Below are 21642 nucleotides of genomic sequence, written 5' to 3' on the forward strand. Positions count from 1 at the left end.
TCGCAATGAGAGAATTTTATCGGTAGATTTTAGCACATATTTCATTGTTATTTGAATAAAAACTTACACTTCCCACGTATCAACATTGCTTTAATCCTTTTCTGATAACACAGCTACAAAACAGCGCTGAATTCTCTTAAAAAATCGTTTTCTTGGAAGCCAAGTCATACATTTCTATGCAACAATTTGCGTTGTTTACCCCGTAGCGATCCCAGAGCCCTTTGCGCTAGCAGAAGGATCCGATTACTGGCAACTAATTAATTTGATTTTCCAGCCGACTTTTTCAAGCCAAAATAAAAATTGGTCTGTAATGCGACCCGGCCCAAATAAGTATAATAATAATAAAGATGAAAAGGGCACAGATGGAAGAAGAAATCGAACTGGTTTTCAACACAAATTTTAGGAGTGTTTTTTGATCTTAGATTGTAGAAAAAACTGTCTTTGTTTTGATGCTACTTTTCAACACAGGAAAAGTATGTCGGACAAAAATATTCACCAAAAAATAAATATTACTTTTCCAGCTTCAATAATGACAGGGGATTAAGTTTAGGTGATAAAACAAAGAGTTATGTTGACAGAAATACCGGAGGTCAAGTAAATTCGTTACATGAGGTCACACAACGCGAGTAATATTTACGATGGAAATTTGCATATTGAGTGGTCGAACGAAAAAAACATAGTTTCTCGAAAACTGAAATATCTTTTCACAAAAAACTACACCACTATTTGGCTACAAAGTATAAAAGTAGGAGTAAAAACGAATTTTGGGCTACTTAACCCATGGAGGGAACACATCTGTGCGTCGACTTCCTATATCTGGTTCAAGTAACTCTGAACACGCCATGCCCACCTCATCAAACTGGACCTATTTACTTGAAACTACTAAAAATTCCGTGATTAGTAAGATTCCATTGCCATCGTCAAATCACCTACTTCTGGTTTACTCAACCAAATTTCTTCTGTATTTATTTGCTAAATGATATTACATACTCTTAATTTAGTGATGTGCAAAACTGTAAATAAAGAAAAAGCTGCATGTAAGAGGGAGTCATAGAAATTAAAGTTACTGAGATCCAAGCACACGAGGCTTAAGCTCTCTATGAGAGGCTTATATCATAGAGCTTTGTATATGAGTTTAAGCTACGCTCTGTTACACCGTAGATTGAAATTACTCTCTAAAACCACCGAAAATGACAGTGTACAAGATTTTTGTAACAAAAGTGACCAGGTTTTTATGCAGCACATAGATTAAAGTTTAAATTTTTCCAGCTTAAATCGGGCAAATTTACTTTCTCAGAATCCTTCGTTCGGCCACATATTTGATGTTTGAAAATTTGCGGCTTTGCTACCGCGCCTGCTGTAACTTGACGACACTTGCTAGTAGGCCTTTATCGATTGTGCAAGTAAAATTTGGTAAAACGTCTTGTCCAAATGTCTTGGGGTAAGAGAGTTACTGCAATGCTCTGTCGCTTGTCGTCTAGAGGACTGGGCACACTAGAAGTAAACACTACGTGGGAGTGGCACTTTTGGGGTCCAGTGCTGAGTGTCCGCGAGTAAACCTTAGCATGGCTATTGCTGTCATGGTCCCAAATCAGACGGTTACAAGCGATGGTATGGAAGTTCAGGTATTGTACATTTTTTTTAAACTCTCTTGATGATGGGAGAGGTTAATGAAAACGTCGAAACCTTGGTAGAAAAATCTCTTTTTTGTTGGGCTGATTTTTAGAAGAATAATTATCACTAGTCTGTGATATGAGTCGTTTTGCTGCGTATATGTTTTTTTTAGCACGTGATTCGTCATCATCATCATCATCATCATTTACTAGGCACTTCAGAAGAAATATCTGTGAAATTCAACAGCATGGTAGGAAAAGTAGACCTCCAAGAAGCCACCAGGCTTATAGGGGAGGACACCTCGGTTTTCAATAGGAGCAGCTTTGCCAAATTCAGTCTAATTACTTGGTCGACAACATTTTGTTTCTTGAATCTGTGTTCGGAACTCTCGGCTGGGTATTACTTCCGACTGATGACTAATTTCGGTGGTACTGAACTAATAACCGTGACTTTTTGTCCCTACACCAGGAAAATTTAAAGCCAGTAGTGCGAACGACTTTAAAAATTAAGATTTGTACCGGTCAACCCTTACATAGGTTTCTTACGATAACCTATATACTGCATTTAGTAGAACATGAGCTAGGAACTCCCGAAAACAAGGTACCCTCGAATAGGTTTGGCGCGATAACCTTTTATAGTGAATTTAGTAGAACTTGAGCTAAGAACTTCCGAAAATAGTGTACCCTCGAAGGTACCGAATCTCCTAATTCTTCGAGACTGGAATAAGTGTCTTCTTTGTGACAGAAACAGTAACAACAGAATGAAGGGGTAAACATTCCGTCCTCACCAAATACCATATATACTAACTAAAACGCTCCATGTTCAACGTACATTTGAGTCTGTTTTGGTTGTTTATAAGTACTTCTGTTTCGAAGCTTTACGGGATGTTGGAGGAAGGAGGGAAGCAAGGTCATGACCCATCCGTTCAGCTGAGTTGTCATGACACAATACACAGTTTCCGTTCCTTTGATGGTCGGCGTCTCCAAATTCCTGAATGTGCTTATAAGAATGACCAGGCCGACCCGAGGACCAGCCCAACAATAAATTAAATCTACTAAAGAGAGCAGAAGCATACTATTGGCCCTTTCATGTCACGAAAACTAGGAAGTTTTTCTTACATGCAAATTGTGTGCGATCCAGAGACCTCTGGTGGACCTTATTATATTCATGTAAATTAGCTTTCTGGTCTTGAAAACATGTTTAAAACATAAATTTTTAGATGTGAAGCAAGGCCAGAATAGTAATTATGTCCGTTATATGAGACCGGTCTATGTGTGCTAATTTCCTCTTTTAGCTAAGTGGCCGAAACGATAATGAACTGACAACGGCAACATGAAACGAAATTTCAAGTTTGGCTATTTATCAGACTTTTTATATCACTGATAGTTGCCGCGGGAATCACAAATAGCATTTGCAAAATTCATCACTTTTGTCTTTTACCTTTTCCACAATAGCTCCCGGACTATTCGGATGAATTACATCCACATGTGTAGTTCACTTCATTGTTCACACACGTTGAATTGATTTTACAACGATGTCTTTTTGCAAAATTCGGCAACTGTGGTAAAATATGAAATGTTAAACAGTCCTGTTAGTTAAAATGCTGACGTACGAAAATAGCTTTTGTTCTTCCTTTCTGTAGTCATGTTGCAACGAGCTATCATAGGGTTTCCAGATCTGGTTGGATCCAATCAATTATTACCGCTGACTGCTTGTCTTCCTTCACTCGCCTTTATCTCTTTACACGAATCAGTAGGCAGCTCCGGCATAGAGCCGACAGGAACTAGAATCACTGGTGATGCTGTTAAGCCATGAGACACATTAAAAGTTGATTAGCATCTCATACACGGAAAAAAAGAAGCTTCTAAATCAGAAGAGTTAAATATTGTCGATCTTTCATTGTTTTACCTTTTCCTGAACCTTTCTGCATACAACATCTGCCCTTGTCTTTAATAAAGTCTTCTGGTTTGGCCTCCTTAGTTCTGTTATTCAGCTAACAAATGCTTTTGGATATGATCGCGTCATAGCTTTGACCTTAGATTTCTTTGACTGAGGCGGGCTTGTCTGCAATCTAACGAGCCTGGGTGAATTTTAAACTATTAAAGGTGTGTCCTTTAAGCATCATTTGATAGATGGAGTAAACGTCGGCTTCACACCGTTGGCTGATAACCTCACAGATCATGGGAGACGTACAACACAACACCAAAATATAATAAAAATTTGTACGGTCCATTGGCTGTCTCGTTCACCCTCAAGTCTCGAGAACTTGAGAAAACAGACAAACAATCAGTCAAAATCAAAACAAAAAGAAACAGAAGAACAAAAAAAAACCAAACAATGGAAAAAGAAAGACAAATGTTGAAAAGCCCCCTCAAAAACAACTAAAAAGTAGATGTTATTTATAATGATTTCATAGCATGCAGGCTACCCTCTGTAACTGTTGACAGGAAACTTGAAAAGAAAATTGAGGATACATGTATGTCAAAAGAGAGCATGCATGTGGTTTTTTGTGAAACGTAGCAAAGGAAAGGCTGCGCGAGGTTAAAAGTAGAAAGCTTATCAATTTATCTATCTGCTCATTTTCTCATTTGCTTTTTCATTAATCCTTTTGTTCGTTCGAGTATATTACTTCCATGTTTGTAGTTCCCATTGCGTGCTTGCATTTTGACGTCAACATCCGGAACATCGGCCATGTGCTTTGTCGCAAAAGAACTAGTCGCCGTGTTTGCACTGGCATATTTTGCTGACCAAAATTGTTGAGTCATGGTCACTCTAAACTCGAAACAGTTGGTAAGTTCTATCGCATTTTGTGTGCATTGTGATTTCGCTCGCTGCAGGTGTAATTTCTGTTCGTAGAAAACCTGCCTTATTGCCTAACTGGAGATTTGCTCGGCTTGATTACTTGAACATTCGTGGAATTTTCATTGGAATACCTGTAAATAAATGGTTGAATTTTCGCTTTCGAGTCTTATGCTTATGCGGTTTTGCGAACTGCGTAATAATGTTGTATTGCTTTCTTTATACGGAACATTGGAGTGGTTTTGCTGCCGACAATGCAATTAATATTAATCCTTACAATTTTCCTCAACTGTGATTGGTGCATTGGCTACTTTATTTTTCACTAATCAATCTGTACGGCGGAAGTCGTGCAGATGACAGTTTACAATAGGCTGTAATCGGACACCTGAGGTCAGACAGTTGAAGGAGCCACTCATACTTATTCCATTAAGCTAAATACACCAACCACAGAATTGATCGCAATAGCCATAGCAACAACCACTATCCTGAAAAAAAGGGGGAATTTCCAAAATGGAGGAATTTTTTACTTTAGACGTTGTCTCTACTAGAAATTTTTCTCCTAAGTTTATTGTTTTTTCACCGCAAAGAGTTAAAAAAAAATTTACACAAACGTGCTCGTTACTGTACTGGTGTTATGTGGCATTAAGTAAGGTTACAAATAGCAAGTTAGTTAGTTAGTAAGTTCATTACTATTTAATTTTTCGTTTATATTTAGAATTTTTTTTACTTTAGACGTTGTCTCTACTAGAAATTTTTCTCCTAAGTTTATTGTTTTTTCACCGTAAAGAGTTAAAAAAAAAATTTACACAAACGTGCTCGTTACTGTACTGGTGTTATATAGCATTAAGTAAGGTTACAAATAGCAAGTTAGTTAGTTAGTAAGTTCATTACTATTTAATTTTTCGTTTATATTTAGAAAGTATTTAATAAATGAATTCGAATTCCAAAGTTATTGAGGTTTCTTAAGATGAGTTTCCGAAATGTGACAGCCTTTTCTAACTTCCTGCAGGTGGACGTGCTTAGCTTGTTTACTGACCTTGCTTTGGACCCACGCGAAAGGTCTTATTTTGACTAACGCAGTCAGTAATTGACTAAGTGGATTGGAAGCATTATGATTAAGTACTTTGTTGTTAAGATCGAAAGTCCTGTGAAATTGTTTGGTTTAGCGATCTAACAACAAACGTTTGATCTCCTAAGGTGAGCCAGCTGGCTACCCACCCGTATTTGTCAGTAGTGAATATATAGGCATGTTCTTTAGAATTTTCTCAGAAGATAGAGTGGAGAGAAGGGAGAAAAGAGAGGAGAGAGAAGGGAGAGGAGAGAAGACGAGAACAATGTAGATAGTGTGCAGCAGAGTAGAGTCAGAATTCCGCAGTTGAAGAAGAAGTATCCAATGAGAGCGTGAGAGCCTATGTGGTTAACCAGAGTTACACAGAATAAAAAAAGCTTGGATTTAAGTAGAATTGCATACTGGAGAACCGTATAATTAAAGAAACCAGAAAAAGACAGTTCGACAGTCTTGGTGCCTTACGCCGGACGTGGTGTGCTTGATAACTTGTCCCCCCCCTCCCCTTCCGACATTTAACAGTAACATACTATTGATGTAGTCGTAACACTGGCTTTGGTGTTTCGACCACTTTTATCCACCTCTCTTTTGATAATAAAATAGTTGATTTTAATTCTAAAATTTTGATTCTGATCTGATCAGAGAGACTGAAAATAATTACACGTCGAAAGATATCATGGAAATATCAAACCCACCTACTTCCCAAAACACAAAATTAGGAACCAAGGGTCTGAAAAAAAAAATAAACGACACCATCCTTTTGTGGTCACAATTTATTTTTCGTGATTGTAAAGGGTGATTTAAAAGAGATTTTTAAGCCCATCAATAATTTATGCTGCATTTGTTACTTTGCTTGCAATGAGCATGAACGCTTAAGATCACAGCTAGTTTAAGATACCATGTAACAAAAAAGGAGAAAAATTCCCTATATCAGTTTGAAGGTTTTCTCATTTTTGCCTATAACAGAATGAATGAATGTTTTCGGCACGAATTATATACAACATACCACATACAGAAACTTTTTAGTTTAAACACAACTCTAATTTAGCTAACAGTTTACTGACTAAACGTGGGTATATACAAGTTTAATCGTAAGCAGAAGCTGCGTCATGTTTATTTATCTATTTATTTTTTTAATATTTTGTTCTTATTTTGTCAGTCTGCTCCTCAGTAAGTGATATGATAATGAAACAAACGTCGTAAACAGTTGAATTGAGAATCATAAACTTTGAATTTAAACATTGCCAACATGCTAAGAAGTCAATGAATTTTTTACGAGTCTATGAGCGTTGAGTTATATATCACTTGCAATCAAAATTGTTTTTTCAAACAGATGCCTGTCACTATTTTCTTATCCCATCTGTTTTTTCCCACCGATAATTTGTCTATAATTGTAAATCAGTTCTTTATCGTAGTCTATATATGCCAGAAACCTTCTATGAACGTTCAGAAGAGCAAACCGAGTAATTATTAAAACTAACTTCTATGAATCCTTTGATGTTTTATTCTTATCTATGAAAAGGTAACGAGAGTAACAAATATCACTTTCAATTTAAAAAAATAAAAAGTGGCTCCAAAGGTGCTTATTAAAAGCATCCAAACGCCTAGATGCGATATTTACCCAAGAACTATTGTCAAGGTGCAACCTAATACCTGCCCCAATAAAAATCAAGAGGGCACGTGGAAATTTCACCATAAATGGAGTGCGGGACTGTGAGACTGTTACAACAAAACTTTGAAAATTGGTCACTGCTATTACATTGAAGTTATCTGAGTGAAGTACTTTTATCTAAATATGGTAAGTAAAACGTAACATTAGCTACTAGTAAGTATGGAAACCGAGAGATAGGTACGCTCGGTCAAGCAAAACAAAAGAAAATCTAATTTCTTGAATTTTGAACAATGTAAGTGACCTGGTAAAGACAGGAAAGTGACCTGGTAAAATTTACAAAACTCACAGAGTTTTTCTTTCAATGCGCAGTTAAGAATTGCTCTTAAAAGGTCGATCAGGGCTTCTCATTGAAAAAGATATAAGCTTCTCAGCTTCTAGCGAACAAAGATTTTCCAAAAATCACCAATTGTGACGTTACCGTGGAAGTCATCGCATTCCCACCTATCGGGTAGTATCATCCAGTGATAATGGCTCCAAATAAAAGCCGCGTGATTATACAGTCTCTCTGTGACGCCACTAAGTCCCCACTTGCCGACCTTAATATCATTTTCCTCTGCCCCCCATTCGTGGCACTTTTCAGCTAGCCAGGAGTCGTCATCATCCATTCTTACGAACGAGCCACAGGCTGGGCAGCGCATCCGTTAGATCGATGAAGTACTGAATCACAGCTTGACCAATACTGTTAGCGGCCGTGACCACGTGAAACGTTCGCCCAGGATTTTGCTTTTTACAGTAGAACCTTAACTGAGTAAATGACAAGATAGTTTGGAATTTTTTCATGGCTTCTTTGTTAAAACACATCTTACTGTGATCGACATAGTTTTGAATTCCGCGGTATGATGACGTCGCTGATATATTGAAGAAGCCGTCGAAAACAACATTGCAGACAACGAGCCAACCTCCTGAAATTATAATTGGAACAAGGTTCATCGGACAGAAGAAAAACTTACAGTAAGCTGGAAAAGTAGTAGCTGGATACTAGAGTTTGTCACTTAGTTTGTTTCACCTTAATTTTGTCACTTTTGTTTTGTTTTTTTTTTTTATCAGTGTTATTTCTCATGCCATCTGGCCTCTAGGCATCTTCAGGTAGCGCGTTGGTACGCTACAGTTGTTACGCTACAACTTTTAAATCTTAACTTTTCACTGACGGCAATTTTTAGATATTAGAACAAATCTTGCTCGTTACGAGTCAGACTTTGCAACTTTTTCAGAAAAATGATCTTCCGCGATGACATAACAACAGTTAACGTTGATAGGTATGGCCAGACTAGAGCCCCTTTTAATAAACTTTGACCTTATTTTCCATCACTCACCACCATCAGTTGTCATGTCACAATAGACTTTAAGAGGATTCCCACTCTTGACAGAATTGATCCAGTACTCCCCATCTCCTTTGTGATCCCCAGAGTCCAGGATGTGTTTACAAGAATTGGCGGGTCGGTCGGGACTCCAACCAAGTGTATCTAAACAGATGCAGAAGTATGCATTCATGTCAAAATTTTCAGTTATTCAAGATACACCTGTAAAAAGTCTTTTACAACTTAAAAGTTCGATAAGCAACACGAACCCATTGATGTTGGTCTGATTTGTTTAAGTCTGGAAAATGTAAAATGAGAGAGGTTGCTGTTGTTCATCGTGGTTATACGGATAAGTGAAGCCGGATTCTATACCATAAGACAAACCAGCGCTGAGACTTTTGATTATCTATATAACAAAATCTTGTTTTAAAGTTATGACAATGAGTTCTGTTAAGTACGTATTAAGGTCTCGTTTCGCTCGGTGCTGCTGTAGCGTGTGGTATCCAAACAAGCAAATTTAATAACAACAAAATTACAAGACAACCCTAAGACATATAACCTACACTCACAAGTCCCGTATTCGATACAAGCCTCGTCTTAAATATCGTATCGACATAAACATACGTAATTAAATTGAACTATTTGACAAGTACATGACATTTACACCAGAATGCCACACTTTGACAGCTATACTACATTTTCCCTCCTCACGAGAAAAGGTAAGCTCCTACATTAAGTACTTAGAAATTGATTTCATAATCCCTAAGTTTAACAGGATGACGTCAGTCACGCTGGGGACGCGTAACAGCAGCACATGAATTTTTCAGCTCCAGATCAGGCAGGGACAGACGAGTAAAATCATGGTTCGTCTGAGGTTGATTCAGATTCTGATCAGGCTCGATTTTAATTTAATTGGAGCGTCATGGATGAAACTACTGGTGTCGGGACTCGGGGCCGGAGCCTTGAACACATGAACCAACTTACGAGCATTCCATTTGGTACCATCTCGTAGCTGAAAGGTTGAGGGACCAATGCACTTTACGATTTCTAATGGTTCAGTTAGGAAGGGCATCAACTTGTAACTGGGAACTGGTTTTTCACTCTAACCCAAGGACCAACATCAAACTTAGGAAGCTTGGATTTACGTTTAAAATCCGCGTACGATTTCAGTGCTTTCTGCTTAGTGGCAACGTATTCGACCTCCGAAGGGGCAGCCGCATGTTGAGGAGTCTGAGGGGCTTCAAATTATCCAAAGATAAGATAAGCTTTCGGCCAATCATTAACTCTGCTGGAGATGTTCCTATGAGTGCATGTTGAGTAGCACGATAGTTGCAGAGTGTGGTTCGAACCGCTTCGGCGAACGATTTTCCTTCTGCCATGGATGCCTGGATTCCCTCCTCCATGGTCCTGTTGAACCGTTCTACACCACCGTTGCTTTGAGGATTGTAGAGAGACGCAACGCGATGTTCAATCCCTTGACAGCGCAAGAATTCAGTGAACTCAACAGATGTGAATCGTGATCCATTGTCAGTGGTGACAGCTTCTGGTAATCCCCACCTGGTGAACAATTTGTAATCGTACCAGAAGTGACGGAGCTATTGCAGGGCACTACAGACCAATTATAATGAAGATCACGACAACAATCATATACTTCAGCTATGCGACAGCGGAGCGGCAACGAATGCTCCTGCGATATCTATTCCAAGATGCTGCCATGGACGGGCGGGCCATGGAAAGGGCTGCAAGGGAGGTTGCACAGGCTTGACTGACTTTCCGCTTCATACGTAGGCTTCACACTCGAGGACCAACTGCTCCACGTGAGTGTTCATCTTCGGCCGCCAAACTGCCTCTCTGCATCTCTGCTCAGTGCGTATGATATCGGGAAACAGAAATAGATCCCGAAGAGCGGCCACTACGCGCTGAAGATGGCTGAGCTGCCAGAGGGGGAGAGTGTTTCCAGTCTCTGTGAGCACGGAGAGGTTTCCGCGAGACGTGTTGAACTTGGGACGGTTGCAATGTGCGAGCTAACATCATAGCCATTTTCACTTGAAGGGCTAGCTGAATTGCACGATATACTGTTAGGGAATCCAGCTCCAAAGGCTGACGTTCTCGTATCCGGTTCACGCTTGTCTTCTCAATCAATTTATCCCGTATCATTTCCTCACATAGGCCTCCAAAATTGCAGAGTGTTGAGAGTTCCCTTAACGCCGCGACGAACTGTATCACCGATTCGCCAGCTTGTTGACTTCTTTGGCGAAAGTTATACCGAGACATGATTATACTATGTTTGGGCCCGGAATTTCGGTTTTGGGTGGCTGTAGATCCTTCGCGCGAATCAGAGTTCGCATCGAACGATATGAAAATACGCGCTGACCCTCAGTGCCAATGCAATGTGAAAGAATTTCTCGTGGACGAGCGTCAGAAACGGATTTGTCGTCCAACCCATATGCTATCAAGTACGTTTGAAAACTTTGGAAGCAGCGATGCGAAGAAACCGGTGGATCGCCAGGAATCGCAGGGAACGGAACAGGCGGTGGCAGTTGATTTCAAGCCATTTAAGATCCCATCCTCGTCGCCAAAATGTGGTATCCAAACAAGCAAATTTAATATCCACAAAATTACAAGACAACCTACGACATATAACCTACACACACAAACCCCGTATTCGGTGCACGCCTCGCCTTAAATATCGTCACGACATTACCATACATAATTACATTGTCATAACTATTTGGCAAGTACGTGACATTTTCACAAGCATGCCACACCTTGACAGCTATGCTACTTAGTGCTCCTACTTTTTCCCCAAAAATAATGATCAAGATGGTTGTGATATCACACTAACGTGCCTACTCTATTAAAGCAACAGGAAAGTAACCAAGATGAATTTGATAAGGGGTTCGACTTCATCGCACTGAATACCCAACAAAATAGACTCGGCATTCTCCCATTCCCTACAATGCACCCGCAGAAGTTAAATTTAGGTAGATTTTAAACACGATTTGCGTAGCCCATTCGTGTGCCACCATACCAGATCTCATCCTCGTAGCCCAATTGCTAAAATTGTAAACCAAAAGATGACTCACATTTACAGCTGTTTCTTCCGTCCCCACTAAATCCAACTTTGCAAATGCAGATGTAGGAACATTCCGTGTTGTAACACGTAGCATTGCTATGACAACCATGAAGACCTTCTTGGCATTCGTCAGCATCTGATCATAAAGGGTAAAGCGATATCGTTAAGTAAATAATAGATTTCAAAGAATCATTGGTGTTTCGAAAATTAACAGTAAGAAAATGGAAGGGGAAAACCAGCGGCAAATAGTAATTTCACTGATCGACCAAGGAACAGAGCAATCAGACGCCTCTTTAAATGTACTTTAAAACGACGTAGAGGTCTGCTCTCGCGAGTCTGCTCTTAAAACTATTTTAAACGATTTTAAACTCTTTAGGGTGGCCAATTTACGTTATCAACTCACTTGATAATACTAAATTACACTATTATACTCTCCCACCCACGCAGCTCCACAGTTTCTTTAGAAACTTACCCCCTTTACTTACTTGTCAAATTGGCGGAGAGAGGCATTGCGAGCGGAAAGCGTATAGCTCAAGACCGCATCGTAATAATTCAGGCGGCTGAGGCTCAAATTCGGATCTTTCGATCCCCAGAAACTGAAAGCAGTCTGGTACTTTCAAGATAAAGAGCGAAAACTATCCCTCTTATGTCGAGACAAAGTGAGACATCGCACTGACCATTAGGCCAGTACGTCTACCACGTCTTTCACTAGAATTGAAGCACTGAAGAACTAAAAAAAAATCAATGCACAGAACTTTCCAGAAGCATTTTATTTAGCCCTTTGCCTTAATGTCACAGTCCTTGTGTGGTCCAACCAATATTTACCTCTGGAAAATGAAACAGCTGAAAGCTCGGGAATGGAGCCAAGAGAAACTGGAGTCAAATGAAATATTAATTAGGTTTTTCTGATCTCAATGATCTAGTCCTTAGATGTCCCTTCTCTCGTTCTTTCTTCATTGAGAAACCTTTCCTCAAAGTATGACTTATCGCCTAAGATTGATTATTGAAAACGATTCTGGAAAAAATTGTATTTAGAATGATATTCTTGCCATGGGCGAATGTCATACCTCTGTTTGAACTTTTCTTCATATAATATCTTTCCTGGTTCCTGACAAATTCTCCGGCCTTGCCTCCCTAGTACTGTTATTTAACTCACAAATGCCTTTGAACACTACGTTATAACTTTGGCATCTACTGTCAGCGCGGCAAGCTTCTCTGCAATCCAGCGAACCTGGTCGAACTGGGAATGACTTAAAAGTGTGGCCTTTGAGCATCATTTGATAAAAGGAATAAACATCGGTTCCGCACTCATGGTTAGTAATGTAGAACACTCGTGAAATTATTATCACGGCTGTGATATATGAAGTTTGCCAGGTCATCGGGTTCAGATCAAATTTTCACAATAAAACCAAAATTAAACGAAATTCTTCTGCATTAAAGACCACTCAAAATACGCTCGACGTGAATTGCCTATAAAAAGCAAATTTATGCGTTTCAAGAAAACTAGGACAAAAACTTCGAGAAGATTCGGTTATATGTTAAATACGAACAATGTATTGTCTAATATACTATAACATAATGTGTTTAATCATTCATCATGTATAAAGTGTTTGATTAGAAAAGAGATGTTTTTATCATGCAATGTGTTGTCGGCTTCTTTCATATACAACGTTCCAAACATCAGAAATATCTCCAACAAGTTTATGTTATTATAGTTGTAAGTCCAATGGTGCCGGATCAAATGAATATTTTTCCAAGACAGTTTAATTTCAAATATTCGTTGTTGTGAATAATATTGGATCAGAATAGGAAGAAAAAAATTTGAAACCCGTTGGCAATAAGCGATTAAAACATTCAAGGCAAGACAAAAGCGATAGAGAGCGTCACTGAAAACTTGCACAAACACTAACACAAAAGATTTTTCATTCAAATCTGGAATTTTAAATCCTCACCACAGCGAGATATACGGTTAAGGCTGGCTATGAACTATACGTGTCAGTCGTTAGAAAAAGTTGTACAATCTTGACCTTTAATTGCATGAATAAAGTACCAAAAAGTTTCAGTTTCTTCGAAACAACAGTAAAATTAAAGATGTTTTGACAAGAATAAAAAGCTTCTTTTTTTCCATTGGTGACAAACTTACCGCCATTCTTATTCTATTTATAGTAATTATAATAAAGTTAAGAGAGCACACATCTTAATATTAGGAGTTGCCTCTTTTTTCCCCAAGTACCATAATACCACCTTGCGGTGCAATTGTCTCTCAAAGGTACCCCGAACAATCGCGAAAATGTTCTGGTCATTAATTAAAACTCAGCACACAGCCAGGCGTGACAGCCTTTCATTCCCATGAAAGACGAATGAATAATTTCTCCTCCCATTATCATGAAGCAGACGGTTAATGTGCGAACTTATAAAGAAAATACAGACATTGTTCGATAGAGGAGGAAATTATCAAAACTATCGCCATGAGAAATATGAAGACAATGTTGATGAGGACTAACGATAAGAATTTGAGAGTGGAAAACTTTAGGTTTTATATCATGTAATATTACACTGCTGATTAAACTAACGAAAAGTTACACAGGCAGAAAGATATGCCTATTGTGAGAATAAAACAAGGTAATTTGGTATTATTCATTAAGTTGATAACGTAAATTGGCCAACGGGAAGAGTTTCAAAGCTGACGTGTTGAACATCAGCGCTTCCTTAGATCGAAAGGAGGAATTGTGGGTTGTGTGTGTGTTTATATGCAGAAAATGGAGCTACACCATAGTAGAAACATGGTAACGAGAAAAACAAGAAAAAATTAGTTGAAGGAAAAGTGTTCGTTGATACCGTGGGGATTGAGAGTGTCGATTTTGGTTCTAGAGTTCGGCGGATTTCCAAACTGTCTAAATGTAGGAAAATTAAGGGCCGCATACCATTAATTCTGAGCAGCAAATGGAAGTTTACAGCCTTTCCCAAAATATGACGAGTTCGGAAAGCCGCTAAACTCAAGAAAAAAAATATACCCATAGCTTAGTAGCGTAGTTCCATTTTTATTCTCCCACAATTCCTCCTCTTGCTCAGACGAAAGACTGACGCTGAAAACGTCAGCTTTGAATTATTTTTTATGGTTGCCAATTTACATTATCAACTCATTTGATAATATCAAATTACCGTGTTATACTCTCCCATCGACGCAGCACCATAGTTTCTTTAGTAACCATCTAACACCGTTGGTAATGAATTATTACTTATCAGCGCAATTGGCAGAGGATTGGCAGAAAAAAAGGATTCAATTTTTCTTAGAAGTCTCCAAGAAACTAGGAAAGTTAAAATGATAGTGCCTGATAACAAGTGTGCTACAAACGCCATCTTTACCACCATAGGTGCCCTTGAGATTACAAAGAAATGTATTTTGTCTCAGCCAATTATGACTCAACAATCGTTATTGCTGAAAAAACCCGTTATAAGCTAAAAGTACTTCCCCTTTGCATTCGAATAGAACTTCATTGATTTCGTCACTATTACGATTTCCTGTCGTTGCTTTTCTTTCCTAATCACAGCACTTGCCTTAGTGTAACATTTCGTTCAAAGTGCGGAGGTCGTAGATTGTCAGTGCGTAAGGATTGAAAAAATAAGTCTATTACTTCCATCATTTATGGATGAATTACGTATTGATCACTGGACAGTGCGTCGGTGCGGAATGGGATTGGGAATGATAAATTGTCTCGGGACCAAGAGGGAGGTTTAATGAGAACAGAGTAGTTGCTTCTCTTTAGTCCGAGAGGAAAAAATAAAAGAAATGATCCAATTCAACAGATTTTCAGCGGACAAACTTTCCAGATATCCCGAAGAGCTATAGGGCCTTTCTAATCATCACAATCCTATCTTGTTGTATCCGGCCACAGATTCCATTGGTAGGCTACTTCGAATTCAAAAGCAGGGTAATCGTAAAATCTCTTTTGATCATGGCTTTGCCCTCATTTACCAACGTTTTAATTACCATTTTCTTTTCCCCAATTGGAACAAACTCCCACCAAAAACTAGTTTTCATCAACCATCCTCACAAATGAGCCACAGGCTTCGGACTATACATCCGTCTCGCCTCATGAATACTGGACTGCAGCTTCACCGATGCTCTTAGGGACTGTGGAAACGTGGAACATTCGTCCTTGTTGCTTACTGAAGCGGAATCTAAGTTGATTAAAGGACATTTTTTTTTTCAGCTCTGTCATGGCACTTTTCGTGAGAAACATCTTGTTTGGGTTAGTGGCGAGCCCGCAAAATGTTTTTTCAGCTGAAAAATTATAGTAACTGTCGAAGACCAGGTTGCATACTCGAAGCCAGCTTCCTGAGATTGAGAAGGATCAACATAAAAGTAGGTAAAAAAAATGGTCTTGTCCCGAAGAATACATTGTAGATAATTAGACAGATTAGATCTCTAGCTTTCTTATCTGTGGTCAACTTTTGCAATGCAAGTGGATAAAGACAAGCTCAAGAAAGGTGAGATAGAAGTCTAGCACTGCTCATTTCGAGAACATTGGAACAAAATGATACCAAATCGACTCTATAGCAGATGTCTTTAAACCCCTCAGGAGTAATTATGATCGTCAAGTTTAATCGTTCCATCAATAAGTTACTGAAAATAAATTTCGACTGATTTTCGACAACTCTAGCTGAAGCACTCATCAGAGTCAAAAATTTACCATCTACTCGGAACTAATCGGCCATTTTTTATAAATTTCTGGCATTTCCAGCAAGCACTTGCAATTTCCAGGTGAATTCTATAAACCTCAACTCAAGCAAAATAATGAGCAAAAAACATTAAAAAACCTGAAACCTAAAAACTTATAGGATCGCAGCGGCTGTTCTGAAGAGCAATTGTCAAACTTTCTGTGTTATTGCCACTGTACTAATTAATGTAGGATACAGAGAAGCTATTAGAGAATGAAAAAGATTACCGATAAGGAGTTAGTTAAAATGACTGACAAACTGGATTTCCCCAATCTTACCCATTCAATCTGAAGGGAGCAACTCTCGGTTAGAAAGACGACTTTGTATTTCGTTAGCTCTTCACAACTAAAAAAAAATCTAGTAAATCAGTTTTGTGAGCTGCTCTCGGCCTCTTTGAAATGCTGAATTTCGAGAAATACGTGAGAAGCTACTTACTTCGCTAACATTAAATGATAGGGTTAACAAGAAAACCTTATAACATCATAAAATTTGAACACAAATAAACAACTAGAATCAAAACGTTAGACCTCGGTGTTAAGACAAGCAAAATTAAAACAAAAGGCCCAGAACGCAGACGAGTAATAAAGCAATCAAAATTATAAATATTGCAGCTTTTGGGTCAGTTTTTATTATTTTAATCTCTTCTCGCGGCACTTGTTCGATTTGAATTCGATTCTTCTAGCGCAGTATTTCGATGTAGGTCAGAATTAAGAAGCAAATAATGCAAATAGAGACCCCTATTCCGTACCCAATCAGGTTTGAGCGTCTTTTTTCACACTTAAATGCCAACGCAATTTTAAGAAATGTAATCTTTGTTTCAAATGTCCATGTCAAAAGTTTGTCTATCAGTAACGTTTCCTTTGTGATAAGGGTGTGGTACCACAGAGGGTGTTTGACAGCAACGTAGCGATCTATGGAGGAATAGAATTGTGCCGCTGTTGAAAAAGAAAGTCGTTTTATCTTGTTATAGGAGATGAAGACTTGCCCTATTTTAGCCTCATTGCCTCTCCATAACGTCAGAGGAAACAAGATTTGTAGATAGTTTTAGTCAGCACCCTAAGGTTCAGAAAGCCAATATTCTTCCGTTAGCATCTAGTGAATAATCATGAATCTATCTTTTCTGACTTGATCTAGGTTCACTTTTTTCGATCTTTGACTAGTTTATGTAGCGGTTCAAAGTGAATAAAGATAAGGGGTTTCTTCACCCGAACTATTTGAGAAAATCTTTAAAACAAATGAGAACTAAACAGATTGGATTCAGCATGGAGCTTGAATTACATTAATCTAAGATTCCACGAGCTGTTTTGAGCCTCTTGGGTAGAAATTAATAAAACAACTCATCATTTTATTAACGATTCCGCCGAACACTAACCGAATCATCATTTTTTGACTTTTTTCAATTTTCGCAAGTTCATATTCTTCTGAAATTGCACAGAATAATTTTCTGCCTAACTAACACAGTCAGTAGTTGACTCACTACTTTGTTGTCAAGATCGTAGGTCTCGTGTTTGGTTTCGCGTTCTAACAACAAATGTTTAATCTCCTAAGGTCAGCCAGCTAACATACCCACCCGTATCTGTGAGTAGTGAATATATAAGTATGTTCTTTAGAGTTTACCCAGAAGAAGTAGAAAGAAAAAAAAAGAGAGTGGAAATAAGAGAGAGAAGGGAACACTTAAAGAACGTAGACAGCGTTCAGCAGAGTTGAGTCAGAATTCCGCAACTTAAGAAGTATTATCCAGTGAGAATCAAAGTGTGAGAGCCTTAGAGATTAACCAGAGTTACACATAATGAAACAAGCTTGGATGTGGGAGGAATTGCGTACTGGAGAATCGTATAAAAACAGAAAGCAGGAAAGACAGTTCGAGAATCCTGGTGCCTTTCGCCGGGCGTGGTGTGCTCGATAGCTAATTCCTTCCCGCCCCTCACCTCCGACATTTAATGGTAACATACCGTGTAGAGGATATAGTCGTAACACTGGCTATGGTGTTTCGACCACGTTTTTCCACTTCCCCTTTACTGTACTAAAAAAGCTGATTATAATTTTAAATTTTGATTTTGATCTGATCCAACAATTAAATATCGAAAGGTGTAATGGAAATGTTTAACCCTCCAACCCCCAAAACGCAAAATTAGAAACCAAGGGTCTGAAAAACGATAAACAACATTATCCTTTTGTGGTCGCAATTTATTTTTTGTGATTGTAAAAAGAGATTTTTAAGCCCATCAATAATTTATGCTGCATTTATTACTTTGCTTGCAATAAACATGAACGCTAAAGATCACAGCTAATTTATGAGACCATGTAAAAAAATGAGAAAAACCCCATATATCAGTTTAAACGTTTAAACTTTCATTTTTTCCTATAACAGACTGAATGTTTTCGGTACGAATGATATACAACATACCACATACAGAAACTTTTTAGTTTAAACACCACTCTACTGTTTTAGGCTAAAAATTATACAATTTACTGACTTTGAAAGTGAGATATACATGTTTAATCGTAGTCAGAAACTGCGTCATGTTTGTTTCTTTTTTTCATATTTTGTTCTTATTTAGTCAGTTTGCTCCCCGGTAAGTGATATGATAATAAAACAAATTGGAAACGGTTGGAGTGAGAATCATAAACTTTGAATTTAGACATTACTAGTATGCTAAGAAGTCGATGAATTTTGTATACGGTTCCATGAGCGCTTAACTATACATCACTTGCAATTAACATTCTGCTTTTTATTTTCTTATCCCACTTGTTTTTTCCTACTGATAATTTGTTCAGATATGCCAGAAACCTTCTAAGCGCTTTCAGAAGAGCAAAGCGAGTAATTATTGTAACTGACTTATATGAATCCTTAAATTTTTAGTCTTATCTTGAAAAAGGTAGCGAGAGTAACTTTCAGTTAAAAAAAAAACATGGCTGTATTGGTGCTTATTAAAAGCCTCCTAACGCCTCGATCCGATATTTACCTAAGACGTTTACCCTAATACCCGCCCCAATAATATCGGGAGGGCACGTGGGAATTTCATCATAACTGGACTTAGAGACTGCTACTACAAGACTATGAAAATAGGTCACTGCCTTTGCACTGAAGTTAGCCGAGTGAGAAACTTATAAATATGGTAAATAAAACGTAACACCAGCTACCAGCAAGTATGGAAACCGAGAGATAGGTACGCTCGGTCGAGCAAAACAATAGAAAATCTAATTTCTTCAAGTTTGAACAATGTACTGACAGACCAAGGAAAAAGAGGAAAGTGACCTGGTAAAATTTACAAAACTTACAGAGTTATTATTTTAATGCACAGTTAGGAATTGCTCTTAGAAGGTCGATCAGGACTTCTCATTTAGAAAATATCAGCTGTTCAGCTTCTAACGAACAAAGATTTTCCAAAAATCACCGATGGAGACGTTACCCTGGAAATCATCGCATTCCCATCTACTCGATTGTATCACCCAGTGATAATGGCCTGCAATGAAAGCGGCGTGATTATACAAACTTTGTTTGACTTTGCTATGTCCCCATTTGCCTACCCTGTGAGTTCCATTCTCTTCCCCCCATTTGTGGCAGTTTTCGGCTAGCAACGAGTCGTCATCATCCATTCTTACGAACGAGCCACAGGCATTGGGCATCGCATCAGTCAGATCGCTGAAGTACCGAACCACAGCTTGCCCACTGCTGTTAGCCGCCGTGACCACGTGAAAAGTACGCCCAGTATTTTGCTTTCTGCAGTAGAACCTCAGCTGAGTGAACGACAAGATGGTTTGGAATTGTTTCATGGCTCCTTTACCAAGACACATCTTACTGTGATCATCATAGTTTTGAATTTCGCGGTATGATGACGTCGCTGATATATCGGAGGAGCCGTTGAAAACAACATTGCAAACAACGAGCCAACCTCCTGAAATTATGATTGGTCATCGCGTAGAAAAAAAATGAAAGCAAAATTAGTACCTGGACACTTGTGATGCATTTTTGAAAAGATAAGGAGGCATTTTGTGTATTTGTTGGTGTTTGTGATGTGGTTTATTTCACTTTTTCTTCGTTTTGTTTGTTTTGTTTTCTTGTCAATATTATTTCTCACGCCTGTGGCCTCTAGGCATCATCAGATAGTACGTTGTTACGCTACAGTTGTTACATTACAACTTTTAAAACTTAACTTTTCGCTAATTGTTACACTACAACTTTTAAAACTTACCGGCAATTAAATGGCAATTTTGAGATATTAGAACAAATCTTGCTCGTTATGAGTCAGACTTGGCAACTTTTTAGAAAATGATCCTCCACGGTAACTTAACAACAGTTAATGTTGATAGGTACGGCCAAGCCAGAGCCTCTGACCATATTTTCCATCACTCACCACCGCTAGTTGTCATGTCACAGTAGGCTTTAAAAGGAGTCCCACTCTTCTCAGGATCGATCCAGTACTCCCCGTCTCCTTTATGATTCCCAGAGTTCAGGATGTGTTTACAAGAATAGGCAGGTCGGTCGCGACTCCAACCAAGGGTATCTACACAGATACAGCAGTATGCATTTATGTCAAGATTTTATTCAAGAAACACTTGTAAAAAGTTTTAAGCTTAAGTTCGATGAGCGGCAAGAACCCAATGGTGTTGGGTCTGATTTGTTTACGTAAGTTTGGAAAGTTTAGACTGAGAGAGGTTGTTGCTTATACGGATAAGCCGGATTCTATACCATGAGACAAACCAGCCATGAAACGTTCGATTATCTTTACCATAGAATTTTGTTTTAAAGTCATGAGTTGTGTTAAGTACAGGTCTCGTTTCGCTCGGTGTCGCTTTAGTGCTCCCACTTTTCTCCCCCCAAAATAATGATGAAGATGGTTAGGATATCACTCTAGCGTGCCTATTCTATTAAAGCAACAGGAAAGTATGTTCCTTCTTTCGTTCTTTCTTGAGTGAGCAACCTTCCCTAAAATTATGACTCATCACCTAAGATTAATAAGTAAAAATATAATGAAAAAAATTAGATTTAGAATTATGTTTTTGCCATTAGGCGATTTTCATACCTCTTTTTGAACTTTTCTTCATATAATATCTTTCCTGGTTTCTGACAAAATTCTCCGGCCTTGCCTCCCTAGTTCTGTTATTTAACTCACAAATGCCTTTGAACACTACGTTATAACTTTGGCATCTGCTGTCAGCGAGGCAAGCTTCTCTGCAATCCAGCGAACCTGGTCGAATTGGGAATGACTCAAAAGTGTGGCCTTTGAGCATCATTTGATAAAAGGAATAAATATCGGTTTCGCACTCATGGCTAGTAATGTAAAACACTCGTGAAATTATAATCATTACTGTGATATATGAAGTTTGCCAGGCCATTAAGTTCAGATTAAATTTCCACAATATACCCAAAATTGAACGAAATTCTTCTGCA

The 21642-nt window shown here is 38.5% G+C and overlaps 1 protein-coding gene and 1 pseudogene across 1 annotated transcript; both read right to left on the minus strand.

Moving 5' to 3' along the window:
- Positions 1 to 7525: 7525 nt before the first annotated feature.
- LOC131775040 (uncharacterized) lies at positions 7526 to 12919 on the minus strand (annotated as a pseudogene).
- A 5641-nt stretch (positions 12920 to 18560) lies between these two features.
- LOC131775039 (uncharacterized) lies at positions 18561 to 21642 on the minus strand. Its single transcript, XM_059091142.2, has 3 exons — positions 21275 to 21642; positions 20606 to 20755; positions 18561 to 20146 (listed from the first exon to the last, which is right to left on the minus strand). The coding sequence occupies exons 1-3, from the start codon at positions 21585 to 21587 to the stop codon at positions 19617 to 19619; spliced, it is 993 nt and encodes a 330-aa protein (XP_058947125.2). The 5' UTR covers positions 21588 to 21642; the 3' UTR covers positions 18561 to 19616.

The sequence above is a fragment of the Pocillopora verrucosa genome, chromosome 6 (genome assembly GCF_036669915.1).
Source record: "Pocillopora verrucosa isolate sample1 chromosome 6, ASM3666991v2, whole genome shotgun sequence".
Classification (NCBI taxonomy): Eukaryota; Metazoa; Cnidaria; class Anthozoa; order Scleractinia; family Pocilloporidae; genus Pocillopora; species Pocillopora verrucosa.